Below are 13,451 nucleotides of genomic sequence, written 5' to 3' on the forward strand. Positions count from 1 at the left end.
CATATGCAAAATAGTAAGGGGGGGGGGGGGCTCACAGGGCCGATCCTAAGGTGTCGGCCGCCCGTGTGCAAAGAACTGATGTGCCGTCCCTGAAGTCCAATTTGCATGTTTTGATTATAACGCCCATATAAATCTATATAAATCGTTCTTCAAATTTCTGTATCAAGTTCTAATTTTAAAAAAATACAGAAGAAGGATGAATTGATGTAAAAAGTTAGAAAAAACTCCTTAGGCACAATTCATATCTTTGAAGAAAGTAATAGGTACAAAAAATTTACTAGTCGTAAAAACGCATTTTATAGTCTGTCTTTGGTGACATCAGATGAAAGACGCAGGAAGGAGAAACGGGGGGGGGGGGGGGGGGGTCGTTCCCAGAAAATATTCGAAACTGGCGTATAAAAAAATAGCTGCAATTAATCTTTCGTTGTGTTTGGTTGCCAGGACGAAAGAGTCGGGAACATTCAAGGTCCATGGAGAAATTTTCAATATTGACGTCAAAAATTGCAATTTTAGGAAATTTTTCGAGACTTAAGGGGAAAATAATGTTGGAGTTCTTTCCTAAAATTCTTTAAAAATTGATGTTAAATTGCAGCTATTTTTTGTGACCTTAGTTTAGAAAGGATCGACTCTCTTCCAGAAAATTTTCTGAAACGGAAGTTTTAAACAAGCAATTTTGGGAAATCTTTGTTGACGTTGCTGGAGGGAGGGAGATTTGGTAGTCTCCTATCAAAAGTTTTCAAAATTGAAGTTTAAAACTCAAATTTAGGCTGTCTTTGGTGACGGTTGGGGGTCTGGCATCTTTCCTCTGGTAATTTATCGGCACTATTGTTTCAAAAACACATTTTTTGCTAGATTTGGACACGATAGGGGAAACGGGAAAATATTCGGAACTGAGAGAAATATTTTTCGGAATTAAATCAATTTTAGTCTAGTTTTGTGAGGGAAGGGTTTTAGGGCTCTAAAAAGCGCAATTTCGTACTACCTTTGGTGATGTTAAGGAAACCGAGACGTTTCAGCGGATCTTTCTGAATATTTTTCGATATTAATATCTGAAAAATACAACGTAAGACTTGTCTCCGATTGATGAGGGATGCTGGATGCCCTAGCGCCATGAAAATTTACGTAAGCCATCCGGAATTTTTTAGAAATGGAAGTCTCAAATTCATATTTTAGGCATTGTTTGATAACGATGGGACAAAGAGCGGTTGAATGAAACAGAAGTCATTTTCAGGCTAGTTTAGGCAGGAAGGGTTTGGTGGCTCACGGAACCATCTAAAACGAACGTTTGAGCTGTAGTGATTACGTTGAAGAAAAGGGGGATCCACAGTATTTCCCCCAAAGTTCTTCGAAACTGATAATTGAAAAACACAATTTTAGTTTGTTTTAGAATACGTTAAGTGAGAGGGGGTAGGATTGGGGGTCTCTCTACAGACGCTAATTCAAACCATCTTTGCTATTAACCTAAGGTAATGAATTTCAAGGCCCTCTACCGCAAAAATTTCAAAAAAGAAATTCAAAAAATACGAGGCGTATTTTTAAAGTAAGTTCCGTTTTAATATAAAAAAAGAACGAGTACAGATAGAGCAAAGAAATTTATTGCACAAAAATCTACCATCCTTACGCTATTTTTTGACATTGCTCCCGTGATTTTCCAAACATTCGTCATAGCGTGGTACAGGTTTTTGTATACCTATTCATAGAAAATTGCCGCCTGTGTAGTCAGCCATGGGATAACATGTTCTCTGAGCTCATTATTGCTGTAGTGCCACAGACCATCTTGGAAAGACTTTAGATGCCGAAACAAATGAAAGATGCTGCGAGCGAGGTGAGGGCAGACCAGAGGATGTTCAAAAACGCCCCAGCCAAAGCCCTGTAAGAGTCCTCATGGTTGACTAAACGGGCGGTAACTTTGTACGAATAGGTATACAAAAACCTGTACCACGTTATGACAAATGCTTGGAAAATCACGGGAGCAATGTCGAAAAATAGCGTGAGGGTGGTAGATTTTTGTGCACTAAATTACTTAGCTCTATCTGTACTTGTTCCTTTTTTATATAAAAACGGAACTTACTTTAAAAAGACGCCTCGTACCATTGAGCAATTTTGGATGACGTTAGGAAGGTCTGTCCCCAGAAAAGAAATTTTGGTATTTGGAGCCGTCATTTTTAGGCTATGTTTGATTACATTAAGGTAGAAAGGTTGAATAAGAGACTTAATTGGATCCTTAAAATCGGTGGTTCAACCAGCGAAATTTTCTGCAATTAAACTCCTAAAAACGCAGTTTGAAGCCTTTTTTAGTCTCGTCAAGGCATCCTTTTGGATCTTCGTTTTGGAGCGACACTTAAAATTTGTAACCCGGGGCAAGGGCCCTGTCCTCCTACCTGATCTGAAACCAAGCAGTTTATTCGTGATTTTAATTAGAAAAAAATGCTGTAAAGGGGGAAAATTAAAAATTTTAGTTCGTTGATTATATATGTTTGACTCTCAGGGAAGTCGCAATTTTCCATTGTCTCTCTAGTCTCCACGCATCCACGACTGTTGAACACAGAATTTGTTGTTTGAAATACCTGCAGCCTAAATCCTACCAGCATAGTTTTTTTTTACATAAAATATGTCTTCATTGTTAAGGGTCAATAAAAGCTTGGGACGCTGGGGATGAGCATTAGTGGCCTTTAGAAGGCACCCTTTCGTGCTTTCGGGGGGGGGGGGGATTTCCGTCATTGCTTCTCCCTGTATTCATGCTTGATTACCAGTTCTGTCGCAAATTTTGCAACCAAATGAAGCATGTCGGTAAAGAGTTGATATTAATGGATAATGGAGCAACACAATGTGCTCTAACATTCCATTTTTCTTAATATGCTATGCTGTTGGAAAATTGGCACCTATTTTGATAATTCAGGGTGGCGACAGGAACTGGAAAAAAAAGTTCCCTGACTTTTCCCTGATTTCCCTGATTAAGTTCACCAAATTTCCCTGATTTACGTTACCAATGATAATTGATTCCTTTCTTTGCCCTACATGAAAAGCATTGCATATTAAATAAAATGCAATGTTTAAAACGGTTAAGGCAACCGAGGTTCTTTTTTTTTTCCAATTTAGGAATCCAAACCAGAAATTATAAAAAAAAAGCAGAAATGTCAACATTTTCAGAACATAATTATATGTTTCACTTTGTAAATCTGTTTATGTCTGTGAATTTAACACAAGCAGTAACTTTTAGGTTACGTATTCACTGTTTAAATATTAGTAAATCAATTGATTAACTTAAACAAGCCATACTTGTTCAATGAAACTTTTAAGTGTTTGTGACATCTCAAAATACTTTGGAGTAAATAATGCAAGTCTAATTCATGTCTAAGCGTTTCTTCGGGAAATTTATTGTGTACAAAATTCATCAAAATCTTTACCATGGCAAAACACAAATTTGATTTTTAGTCAACATTCAATTTTAGCAATTAAAGTAAAAACGCCAAGTGATAACTTTTAAGATTTTATCAGCATTAATTTAAGAAACAAAAATTTTTTTTCTTGAAATCGCGACAACAGTATGCTAATTACTTCAAGACAATGAGTAAAAGCGAGGGAGCAAAGTCATTAATGATGGTTTCCTCTTTGCCTGTAAGGTTGTTTATTTTACGTAGCATGGAATGCGTGGAAGGAAAATTTAAGCTTGCTAAAATAAAGAACTTTACAGACATAGAAGCAATCTCAGGAAGCTCATTCAAGATTGAATACTTTGATGTTGAGGAGAAAAATGCACAAATATGCGGCATTGCATGATCGCACTTCATTAATTTTACTTTTTTTATATACAAATAATTGGCGGAAAATTCATAGGGAATCAAAGTACTTCATTTTGCAAAGGAAAATTTTTTTTTTCTTCTTCATTTAATCAATTTTCCCTGATTTTTGCTATTTTTTTAAAATTTCCTGATATTTCCCTGATTTTTTCCTGAGTGATAAAGTTCCCTGACTTTTCCCTGATCTGTCGCCACCCTGTAATTGAACATTTAAAATTCTGCATATTTGTTCAACTTATGCCATCTTGTGAGAAATTCTTGAGGAATTTTATTTGATTAAAAGAACTATATGATGTGACCTGCGGCCGCCCCTTGTATTGGCGGCCCTTGTGCGGTGCACACTCTGCACATCTGCTAGGATTGGCCCTGGGAGCTCAGATATTTTAACCATGGTTTAGCAGGATATTTCTTCCATGGAAGCAGATTTCAGGACAGAGAGTAATTAAAACTTGACATTTTCAATAACTTATTCATTTAATGGCTGGAGAAGAAATGATTTTACATTTTTGCAAAGAAAAAAGTACTATAAGCAAGGGAGTTCTAATTTCTAAGGGGGAGGCTCAAGCCCCCCTTGCTCCCCTATATGGGCGCCCTTGACTACAAGTATACACAAATTTGGCTGGAACTAAATTCCATGAAATAAATATTTTGGGAACTTATGAAAGATAAGAATAACAAAACCATCCAATGGTTTCCCTTCTTATTTTCCATTTTACTTCATTTTATTTGCTTATTTATTAACTTTTCCTCCGAAAAGCACCATTTTCTCTTTCCGAAATTTACAACCAGCAAAGATAGATATAATTTTGTCACAGAGGAGAAAAAACAAAACAAAACATGCTGTATCTTTTGTTCTTATTGTATTTAATGACAGTTTAACTGATGAGTAACAAGTTAAAGTTTTCAAATCCCTAAAAAAGGCAAGATTACAGGCAAGAAACAAAAAGCAAGATTTTAATATTACTGGTTTCAAAATGTAATTAATTAAAAAACATTTATGCAAATAGTGTCATAAATGTAATTAGGCAAATTGTTTATTTCAAAATTTATAAAATTAATTAGAAAGATAATATTTTATATCTTCTCAAAAGAAATTTTTAAAAACTATTTTTTCATCTTAGTCTTCTCTCATTGTTTCACAGAAAATGTTCCTAAATGAAATACATCATTATAAAGTAATAAGGTAAAGACATAAATAATTTCATTTGCATGCTTTAACAATGTTGAATGAAAATTACTTCATAATATAAACGACATTTTGATTTAATATTTATTTTTAGAAAACAGAGCTCCCTAGTATATCCTTTAAATTTTAAATTCAGGAATCAAGGAACACTCTTATTCTCTGATAATACTCTCAACATGAGAATACTCTTGTCTCTTATCTCTAGTAACAAAAGTTTCTTTAGCAAAATTACAACCATCTTTCTCAAATCCACACAGCCTAGGTTCTAGTAACTTGCTCATTTCAGATTGTTGATCTGCATACGTATTCATTACAAAGTTACACCCATTATTTAAAAAAAAAAAACATTGCTCATATTTAAAACCTAGAGAGACCTTATACTACCTAACGAAATTATTTTAAAAACATGCTTTTCTCTGCATTACAATGGCATGTCTTGCCATTATTTATTGAAAGAAACACAAACAGTAGATGTTACTTCAAAAACAGTAGATTTTTAAGAAAAAAAAAAAAAGAAGCAAAAACAGTAACTGAAAATATTTTTAAAATAAACATTGTTTATAAAATTTTACTCAATTCAGAATTTAACTTCATAACATTTAAAAACTTGCCCTAAAATGTGTGTGTGATCAGAACTTTGTTTAAATATTCAAAATTAAGGTTTTAATGAAAATAAGAAAATTTCATTTGCTACTCTTTTGACAAAGCTTAATAACGTTCAAAAATGGAAATTAAAAAGAAAATACAATTCAAAGTGCAGTTGTAAAAATATTGCATTTTTTCAACAGAGTATGAAAGCTGGAAAAAAAAAAAATACATATATATTTTTTTAAAATGAATAAAATAATTTTTGGGTTATTATATTTTGACTGTATTTTAATTTGGCCATGGTATCAGTATTTGGAACTTAGCCAAATTTTATTTCAAAATAAATAAATGTTTAAATTAATTCGGAAATACTGATATTAAAATGGTCTGAAATTTTATAGCATGCACATTTGTAAAAGAGTTTTTCTGAAGATATCGGTCCTTTTTATATCAAGTTGGTCATATTACGGTAAGTGCAACAGATGACTGGGTGAGCAATATTGGAGGGTATGTAAACATGAACCAAAAAAGATTTCCCTTGCAACTTACTTGGCTCACCTTCTGAATGAGAAATAATGACTCTTGAATTAACCATTAAATTATCCTTGAAAAGTTCTGAAAAACTCTTTTCCAACTTTTGTTCCTTATTTTCTGATTCAGATTCTGAAATGATAAAATAATTAATACAAGAAACATGTTTATCATTATCGAGTCAAATAAGAATGTATCAAACACAATAATTGGAAAAATATCAAATGCCGATTTCATGGCGCAAATTAGGCAGTCTTACGAGATATTAAATTTGGTTAATTGTAGTTATAGGTGGCTCTAACTACATTAATCTCAACAACTTACATAGTAAGATATTGCAATGAAAGATAGCAAAACAATAAGTAAGGTTGTCAAAAGTTTACACTAATATCAACATTAATCAAAAATAATTCATATCAATTATAATTTATATAAAATTTTGCAAACTGTGAAATAATTTAGAATGATAAAAATATCAGGAAAAATAAACTGAAGTGGAAGAGTGGGCGATTTGGCTAAGGTGGCAACTGGCCAACATAGCTAAACTTAATGCACAAGATTATGACAGAATACATCATATTTTCTCATCTCTTCAGAAGTTGTATTTGATTTATTTGAAGTCTGAGACAAGTAAAAGAAAGGTATAGCTACGGCTATAAAATGTATGATGGCAAAATGGGGACTGACAAAATGGAAACTTTAGCTCTGGACAAACTTCCTGCTAATTTAACAAATGTAATAAGAACACAAGAAAGTCAACAGTCAAATTTTATTCATATTAATTTAGAATAAAAACAGCAAAAACACCTTACACTACACACACACTAAAAAAAGAAAGAAAGAAAACAGGAATGAAAATTTTCAAAACCTCATTAACTTGTTACTTTTTGAATTTTAGTTTCGCTTTGCCTCAAAAATATGCTGACACTGTTTTGTGGTTCATATGATAATGGTTCAATAGTTGTCCTGCATCAGCTATAGCTATTCTTACTTTTTGAGCAATGAAAATGAAATTTCTTTTTGTAGAATTGCAAACATGATCGAAGTTGTGTTGGTTTTGATTAAAAATAATTCCAAAGACCATTTTGAAAATCCAAGCAATTCCAAGTATCTTGGAAACATTTTTTTTTTCTCCCCTCAGTAGTTTCCTAGGAGTCTTTATGCACTCTGGTTGTACTAAAATGTAAATTCTGGGAAATAAGTGAAAATAAAAATCATTGAAATTTCTATTAAAGTTTATATTTTTTTTACTAATAAATAAAAAGTTGCATTAAAATGTAAAATAATACACCAAATCCATTATTTATTGCCAAGTGATTACGTTTGCATAGCTCCAAAAATATGGCAAATTATCTTCAACTTTAATGGAACAGTTAATGTTTCTTTGTGTTTTTATTAAGGATTGATGATACTGATTAGAGTTTTGTGGGACTAATGTCCTTATTTTAATGGCAACAATCAGGAACATTATTCTCATTTTAAAGGGTGTTCTATTTATGCTATTGCTCTTCTCTGATGTTGAAGATTTTCAGAGCTATTCCAGACAGATACTGTCACAGCGTGTTTGACATCATTTGAAAACTGTTATAATTATTGTATGGGAGATTTCCACACACTGATGGTCCTTACTCTAATGGGGATTTTGGGGAATGTTTTTCTTTTCCTAATGTTCTTTTTGTGTATCATTGTCCAGATTCAAATGAGAATTTTTTAAAAATTGTTTTTTCTGTGATCAGCATTTCTAGCTGAACCGCTGATGTTATTTAGGAACTGTTGACTTTCTTGTGATGGAGATTATTGAGGACTAATGTTCACTCTAATAGGGCTTCTTAAGAACTGCATTCAAATTGGGATTAGTAGAGACTGCTGACATCATTTTAGAACTGTTGTCTTAGCTTGAATGGCAAATTTTGCCTTATTTATTCAAGAGGGACAGTTGTCATGCAGTCTTTGCTCCTTTTTCTCTCAGGGAGCAAAGCTACAATCCTGCAGATAAGCTGCACAGCACTAGGCACAATCTAATGAGGATCGAATTTTAAAGGGAAATGTTGACTTCATTTAAGAACTGTTGACCTCATTCAAGTGAAATTTTTTAGATACAGCACATACAAATTTCTCTTTGCCTCCTACACTTATTCCTGATTTATACTGAGTATTTTTTTCTTCCTTTTTTGTAATTATTCAGCTTTTTTTTGTATTGACCAAATTACCAGAACTAAATGAGCTAGGTAATTGCTTTTAAGTAAATGATTCCTACATTAACAAACAACCAGAATTTCCTAGCGAAATCTACATTTCAGAGAACAAAGCGGCGGGGAAAAGCTAGTATTCAAAAAATCAATTTAAAAAGATTTGCAAATTGCAATATTATATCTGAAAAATCATCTTCAAATTTTCTCTAAAACAAGTGTTGCCAAAAAGTTACGCTAATCTCTCCCAACAATTAGTACTGTCCTTCCTTCATGAGAAAAGCCCCAGTCGAAATGTCTGTGCCTGTCTACTGCTATAGGGGCATTCCAAGGCATTTTTGACATTTATGTCAAGTCCGTAATGTGACCTTTTTTGCCATAACTTTTTAATTTACTGTTTGATTAGCATATTATTTTATTTTGATCTTTTCCTACCAACACACCAGCTCAAATTAAATAATTTTCAAATCAAACGGTAAATTAAATAGTTATGGCAAAAAAAGGTCACGTTACGGACTCTACATAATGTAAAAAATACCGTGGAATGCCCCTATAGCAAAGAGACGCATCTCATTTTTCCAAGAGAAGCTTAATGTTGGAAAAACCCGTATGACTGCACAAAGGCAAGAAGACGAGTGGTGAAATGGCAACAGAAAGCCTTCTGTCTAACCCTTGTAGAAAATGAACGAAGTCCATTTCTATGGCAGTAGACGGGCTCAGACTTGACGGCGGGAGCTTTTCTTGTGAAACACACAGTAGCTTGGCAATATTTTTTTGATTTTGCCCAATCAGACAGGTGAATTTTCTTGAACATTTTTCGTCTGATAAAAAGAAGTAACTTTATCCTGGCATGTTAATTTGTAAATTTGGATATAGTAATTTGAAAGAACTATCATGGAAAAAAAAAAATCAAAAATCTATGCTAGAACTCATTTTACGCATATTTTAATTTCACATTTAAAAAGAATTACTTGTTTCTTTTGGCTCAAGACAAGCACTGTAAACAGCAGCATTACTTCCTTTTGCTAATAATTTTCCAATTTTTAAATCTTCAAAAGTAAAATCTTTTCCATTTAAAACAGTTTTAAGAACACTTGGTGTGTCAATCTGCCATGGCAAAGTTGAAAAAGCATCCTGAAAAATGAGAATAAGTTATTTTAGGTCTTGTCTCAGTTTTCTATTATTTTGGTATGAAAAAACATTAGATGAGCTCAAATATAATTTAAAAAAAACTTCATTAGATAGAAACATGAACAGTAGATACTTTCACCAAAAACTTCTACTTAGTTCAAGTAAAAAATTCTGTGTCTTTGGACGTCAAGTCCATAACAAGCAAGCTTTCTATTTTCAAAAATATAAAACAAATCTCTGTGACAAAGCTACATATAAGAACATAAAATTTCATTATAGTTTAGCTTTAGTTGAGGCTATTGCCACCGTATTAGAGAAGCAAACTCGTCCTACCGTTTTGTTCCAAAAGCATGCGTGATATCCGTAATACATGTGCTAAAACCATCAGAGGCATAGCGTCGGGGGGGGGGGGGGGGGGGCAAAAGGGGGAAGGTTCCCTCCCCAACTTGCTGGACACGTAATCTTTGTCCCAAGAACTATAAAGAAATTAGCTCAAAAATCAAGAAGAGTATCTATTTTTTTGAATTGGTATGGCCTTAAAAATGCTTTAGACGATCTTTGCTAATGTTAGTGTGGAAAAGCGGTCTGGGGGCATTTCCCCAGGATTTTGTTTTTCAAGAAGGGACAGAACAAGAGGCTAGAGCAGCAGTTCTCAACCTTTTTAGCAGCCCACCAATTTTATAGAAATCATCATTGAGGCTTACTAACTGCTATAGATTATTTGCACCGCTAAAATTTACTTTCGGTGATCGTGGGGGGGGGGGGGGGGGGGGCTCATAACTATCTCATAACAACTGCTCATAATTGTCTTTTAGTGTAAATAACGTACCGTATTAGGATTGAAAGTGTTAAAAACAAGAGTTTTGGAGATGTTAGTCCCCTTCTCCCCTCTTGCTGCCACTACTGACATAAAATACTGTGCAAGAACAATTTTCAAAATAATTTTTAAATTTATTGCATTTTCTTAACTGGCACAGCCGTAAGAAAACTCAAAAACAAGTCATCAAAGTTAAAGCTGCATGGGATTTTCGACGCTGTTTTTCCTCTACGAGGGAGTTAATATCTGGATTGGAAATGGATAATTTTGGCGTCAAATAACTCGCAACAATCTATGCATTTCTATGTTATTTTTCAAAAACTGCAAGGAAAAGTCTCATTTAAATAGGTAGGTCCTCGCAAAGGCCCTCAAATATCTCAGTTCACTGGATAGTCATGCCCGTACAACAAAAGAGGAGCATTTTGAACTTGAAGCTAATACTTAGTTTCTTTAGCAATTTTCTTTAAAGGAGCCTCTGATTCATTAGATTTCATCTTCAGTAGTAGAGGAAAATTCCTTAGAAATATTGTTAAATCTTAATCTTAAAGTTCCTTTTTGGATAAGAGCCATGGAAAGCTTTTGAGTGACGGCACATCTAATAAGTGAATTTTCGCAAAAAAACAGAAATTAAGTTCCTGAGGTTTATCTTAATGGTTCAGATTCTCGATCACTGTCCATGGCCCAGTGACATGCTGTTCGTGGCCCATGGGTTGAGAACCGCCAGGCTAGAGGAATCATATTAAAGATGTTCAATGATATTATCATAGAAAATTCAGGGACTCTTCCCCAGAAATGTTATCAGAATCTAAGCCATAAATGCAATATTTTAGAGGTCCTTGGTGATATTAGAGGTAGGAAAGGTTAGGGGACCTTCGGAATTTACTCGAAGTCCTAAAAATGGAATTTTAGATGATGTTTACGGATGGGGGAAGGGCTGTAATTTTGAAAGTTTGGGCAGGGGCGCACTTCTTGATGCTTCTTGAAATCCAAAGTCCTTATACACAATTCTAGATCATCTTTGATGGCGATAGGAGAAGACGTGGGATTTGGAGAATTTCAAAGTCAAAGTTTCAAAATTGCTCTTCTAGGCAAGTTTTGATAGCGTGAGTTTGAAGGGATAGAGTTCGGGACCTCTCTTTCCCCTCTGTTTTTTTGGCAATGTCTCTATCTTTTTTTTTTTATTTGATTAAATTATTGATAAAAATGTTCTGAAAAATTTTCCATCAGTTTTTCTTTTCCAAAATTATTTAACTGCTTTGGTTTTTTTTTTTTTTTATAATGAAATTTTCAATTTACAACCTTATATATATATTTTTTGTTTGAAATACAAGCGTTTGCGCCCCCGTCAAAAAAACTTTCAAGATTTAGAACTGATACATGGTTTTTTTTTAGAGATACCTTTTTACATTCTTTTATTTTAAATGTCCATGCCTCCTGACTATTGCTGTAAAATTCTTGTTTTTTTTTTTTTTTTCACTTTTTATATTTATACAAATACAAAAGTGACGATCAGCAACAGGCCTCTGGGCCCAGCTAGACTGGTCCTAGTCAATTTACAATCCCTAGTGAAGATCAATGGCCCTCTTAAAACTCCCTTGCTCATTACCACCTCTTCCGGTAAACTGTTCCAAGGTTCCACTACCCTGCTAAAATAATAACTTTTCCTAACATCCATGTTAGCCTGAGATTTAAATAGCTTAAAACAATGACCCCTTGTCCTGTTTTCAGTGCTAAACTTCAGCCCTGTAACATCTTTCATTTCAATAAATTCAAACAACTGAATCATGTCCCCTCGGTCTCTTCTTTGCTCAAGACTGTACATTTTTAGCCTTCTAAGCCTGGAATCATAGTCTAAGTGAAAAAGTCCATTTATTAGCCTTGTAGCTCGCCTTTGAACCCTTTCCAATACATTAATGTCTTTCTTAAGATAAGGAGACCAAAACTGAACAGCATACTCCAAATGAGGTCTTACCAAACTTCTATATAAGGGCAGAACTTCTTTAGATTTGTTTGAAATAGATCTATTGATAAACCCAAGCATCTTATTGGCCTTGTTACTGGCAATGCTGCACTGTTGGCTAAACTTTAAATCCTGACTTATTAAGACCCCCAGATCAGTGACTTTGTCTGCCTGTCTAATGACTGAACCTTGCAAATAATAACTTGTACACTTATTTCCATGCCCTAAATGTAGCACTTGACATTTCCCAACATTAACAGCCATACCCCATTTAACAGCCCACTCCGTAATATGATCTAAATCCTCTTGCAGCTGTTTTGCTTGTTCTTCATTTTCTACAGTCCCCATAACTTTGACATCATCAGCAAAACAATTCATGTTCCCAGAAATATTTTTGTGAATATCATTCATAAAAACAATGAACAAAACAGGCCCTAACACTGATCCTTGAGGAACCCCGCTTAAAACCTCACTCCAATTAGAATAATTTCCCCTTACAACTACCCTTTGTTTCCTTCCGGTCAGCCAGTTTTTTACCCAAATGAAAGTTTTCCCTCCTATTCCTATATCAGCTAATTTGCTAAGTAGAGCAACATGCGGTACCTTATCGAAAGCTTTTTGAAAATCAATGTAAACAACATCTACAGGCTTCTTATTGTCCAAAGCCATGGTAACTTTGTCATAGAAATGTAATAAATTAGTTGCACAAGATTTACCTTTCCTGAAACCGTACTGAAAACTAGTCAATAATAGATTATTAGTCTCTAGAAAATTTACTATCTTAATTTTTATCAATGTTTCAAAAATTTTGCAAACCATCGAAGTTAGACTCACAGGTCTATAATTTCCCGTACTCCCTTTAGACCCTTTCTTGAAGAGCGGTGTAATGTTAGCCAGCTTCCAGTCCTCTGGCACTGTCCCCGAGTTATAAGAAGCATTGAAAATATTTACGATTACACCTGCTAATTCCTCCGCACATTCGACTAAAATTTTTGGATAAATATTATCAGGTCCCGGAGCCTTAGTCTCTTTAATTTTTTTCAAATGAAGTAAAACGTCATCCCTGGAAAGTACAAAGTCCTCAAGCTGTACTATAGCTCGTGTCTTGTTGGTGTCAACTGTTGAGATACAGTTATCGTTAAAAACACTTGAAAAAAGTTATTAAGAACATTAGCAATATCAATATCGTCCTGAATTAAAATTCTGTGCTCATCAACCAGTGGCCCAATATGACTATTTCGAACTTTCT

The 13,451-nt window shown here is 34.0% G+C and overlaps 1 protein-coding gene across 2 annotated transcripts in view; it reads right to left on the reverse strand.

The window, feature by feature from the left end:
- Window positions 1-13,451, reverse strand: part of LOC129217245 (serine/threonine-protein kinase Pink1, mitochondrial-like) — a 48,272-nt gene that overhangs the window by 25,853 nt on the left and 8,968 nt on the right. Inside the window, exons 2-3 of one of the 2 annotated variants that reach the window (XM_054851520.1) lie at window positions 9,266-9,428; window positions 6,133-6,237 (exon numbers count right to left, since the gene is read on the reverse strand). In XM_054851520.1, coding sequence (XP_054707495.1) covers window positions 6,133-6,237; window positions 9,266-9,428 — 268 coding nt within the window. Of the gene's footprint in view, window positions 1-6,123; window positions 6,238-9,265; window positions 9,429-13,451 lie in introns of both variants that reach the window. The other variant, XM_054851519.1, reaches the window with a different exon arrangement.

The sequence above is a fragment of the Uloborus diversus genome, chromosome 2 (genome assembly GCF_026930045.1).
Source record: "Uloborus diversus isolate 005 chromosome 2, Udiv.v.3.1, whole genome shotgun sequence".
Lineage (NCBI taxonomy): Eukaryota > Metazoa > Arthropoda > Arachnida > Araneae > Uloboridae > Uloborus > Uloborus diversus.